General features: G+C 55.6%; 1 protein-coding gene across 1 annotated transcript in view; it reads left to right on the top strand.

Annotated features, from left to right (window-relative positions):
• The window catches only part of LOC113489116 (olfactory receptor 6F1-like), an 8,594-nt gene that overhangs the window by 5,914 nt on the left and 908 nt on the right, over positions 1 to 1,772 (top strand). The window contains 3 exon segments of the mRNA XM_026864629.1: positions 1,019 to 1,118; positions 1,471 to 1,485; positions 1,487 to 1,766. Coding sequence (XP_026720430.1) covers positions 1,019 to 1,118; positions 1,471 to 1,485; positions 1,487 to 1,766 — 395 coding nt within the window.

Below are 1,772 nucleotides of genomic sequence, written 5' to 3'. Positions count from 1 at the left end.
GAGCTGGGGAGAGCAGCCGTGTCCTGGCCTGGAGAGGCAGGGAGGGGGCACTGCCAGCCATGCTGAGGCACTCCCAGGGTTGTTACACTGAATTAAACGAAGGGCCCAAGCTGGAGTGAAACCATCCTTGTAGTGGCCTGACATTGGCAGCAGCGGAGCGTGAGCTTTGGAGGGGCAGGAGAAGGAGGGCTCAGGAGCCAGTGGCTGCACTTCAGAGCCTCTTCCCTGGACACATCTCTAGCAGGCTGGTGCCATCACCGTTCAGCTGCACTCAGGCTCATTCTGACCCTGGGAACCTGCTGCTCTGTGGAGCTCATGGACAGAGCAGAGCAGAGTGTCCCTGCCATGAGCAGCACATTCCCTCCTGATGGAGGACACACAAGGACACACACACACACACAGGCTCATGTACACTAACGTGGAATTCTATACAGATTTGTACTCCCACATGCATTCACACAAACGTGTCTGCTTACAGGTAAACACAAGAAAAGGACAAACACGGGAACACAATGGACTATGGACACTGCTGAGGATCCCTTGGGTCTGGGCAGTGTCAGGCAGGATGGGGTCAAACCCCAGCAGCACAACTCCTATACCTGGGGAGGCAACAACAAGTGACCATAGAGGTCAGCTGAGGAGGGAGGCAGGCAAACATATGGACATGGTATAACTTCATGGGTGGGATCCCAAGGCATCCATCTGAGGAGGGCTGGAATTTCATTCTAATAACACTTTAAACAGCCCCACCAAAGCGACCCAGGCTGACATCACTTGCCTGCTCTAGAAACATCCAAAACTTGAGCTGAGTCTTCCACCAGCACTGCTGCATTCCTGCCCTAGAAATCCTGGGGCCTTTCATCCCAGTGCTCAGAACAAGCCTTCACTGGGCCATGGGCATGGCACAGACCTGGAAATGAAAAGGAGCAGTGCTGGAAAGGAAAGCACAGCCCATATCATTAGCTGCGATGGTTAGCATTCAAGAGGAGCTTGTCAGAAAATTGTTACCTCTGCAAAGGGTGCCTCTGGTCCTGCGGCAGTGAAGGGCAGGTATAAAAGGCAGCCCAAGTCCCTGCTCTCTCATGCCCTTCTCTTGGCTCCTTCTGCTTGGGAACCAGGTGAGTCTGAAGCCCCTTCTCCTCCTCTTCCATAGGGAGATCTGCACTTGGGAGACATCCCAGCTGATATTGCTTTGTCCTGTCCTGGGGTCTGGATCTTCCTGTCATGACAAAGGGAAGTGGGTAGAAAGTTTGTTTAGAGAGAGTCTGCAGTGCTAAAAGGATTTTGGTTTCCTAGTTAGGAGAGAGCCTCCCTGGGACAGGCTACTCTTCATAGGACAATGAAGACGGTGTGGCTCATGTCAGTGTTTCCATCTCCCCACTCAGCAGTGGCCTTGGCTTCTTGGTGACAGGGTAACCAGGCAGGTCCTCACCCACCCTTGTGCTCTGCTTCCTCCCTGCTTCTACCCAGGTGCACCTCCACCCTCAGAGACATGTCCTGCTACGACCAGTGCCTGCCATGCCGGCCCTGCGGCCCGACCCCGCTGGCCAACAGCTGCAATGAGCCCTGTGTCAGGCAGTGCCAGGACTCCACCGTGGCCATCCAGCCCTCCGCCGTGGTGGTGACCCTGCCCGGCCCCATCCTCAGCTCCTTCCCACAGAACACCGTGGTGGGCTCCTCCACCTCCGCTGCTGTTGGCCGCATCCTCAGCTGTGACGGAGTGCCCATCAACTCTGGGGGCTTTGACCTCTCCTGCATTACCAGCCGCTACT

The sequence above is a fragment of the Athene cunicularia genome, assembly GCF_003259725.1.
Source record: "Athene cunicularia isolate RWA chromosome 27 unlocalized genomic scaffold, athCun1 chr27_part1, whole genome shotgun sequence".
In the NCBI taxonomy this organism is placed as follows: Eukaryota; Metazoa; Chordata; class Aves; order Strigiformes; family Strigidae; genus Athene; species Athene cunicularia.
Note: the sequence above shows the minus strand (reverse complement) of the source record. Positions and strands in the feature narration are given on the sequence as shown.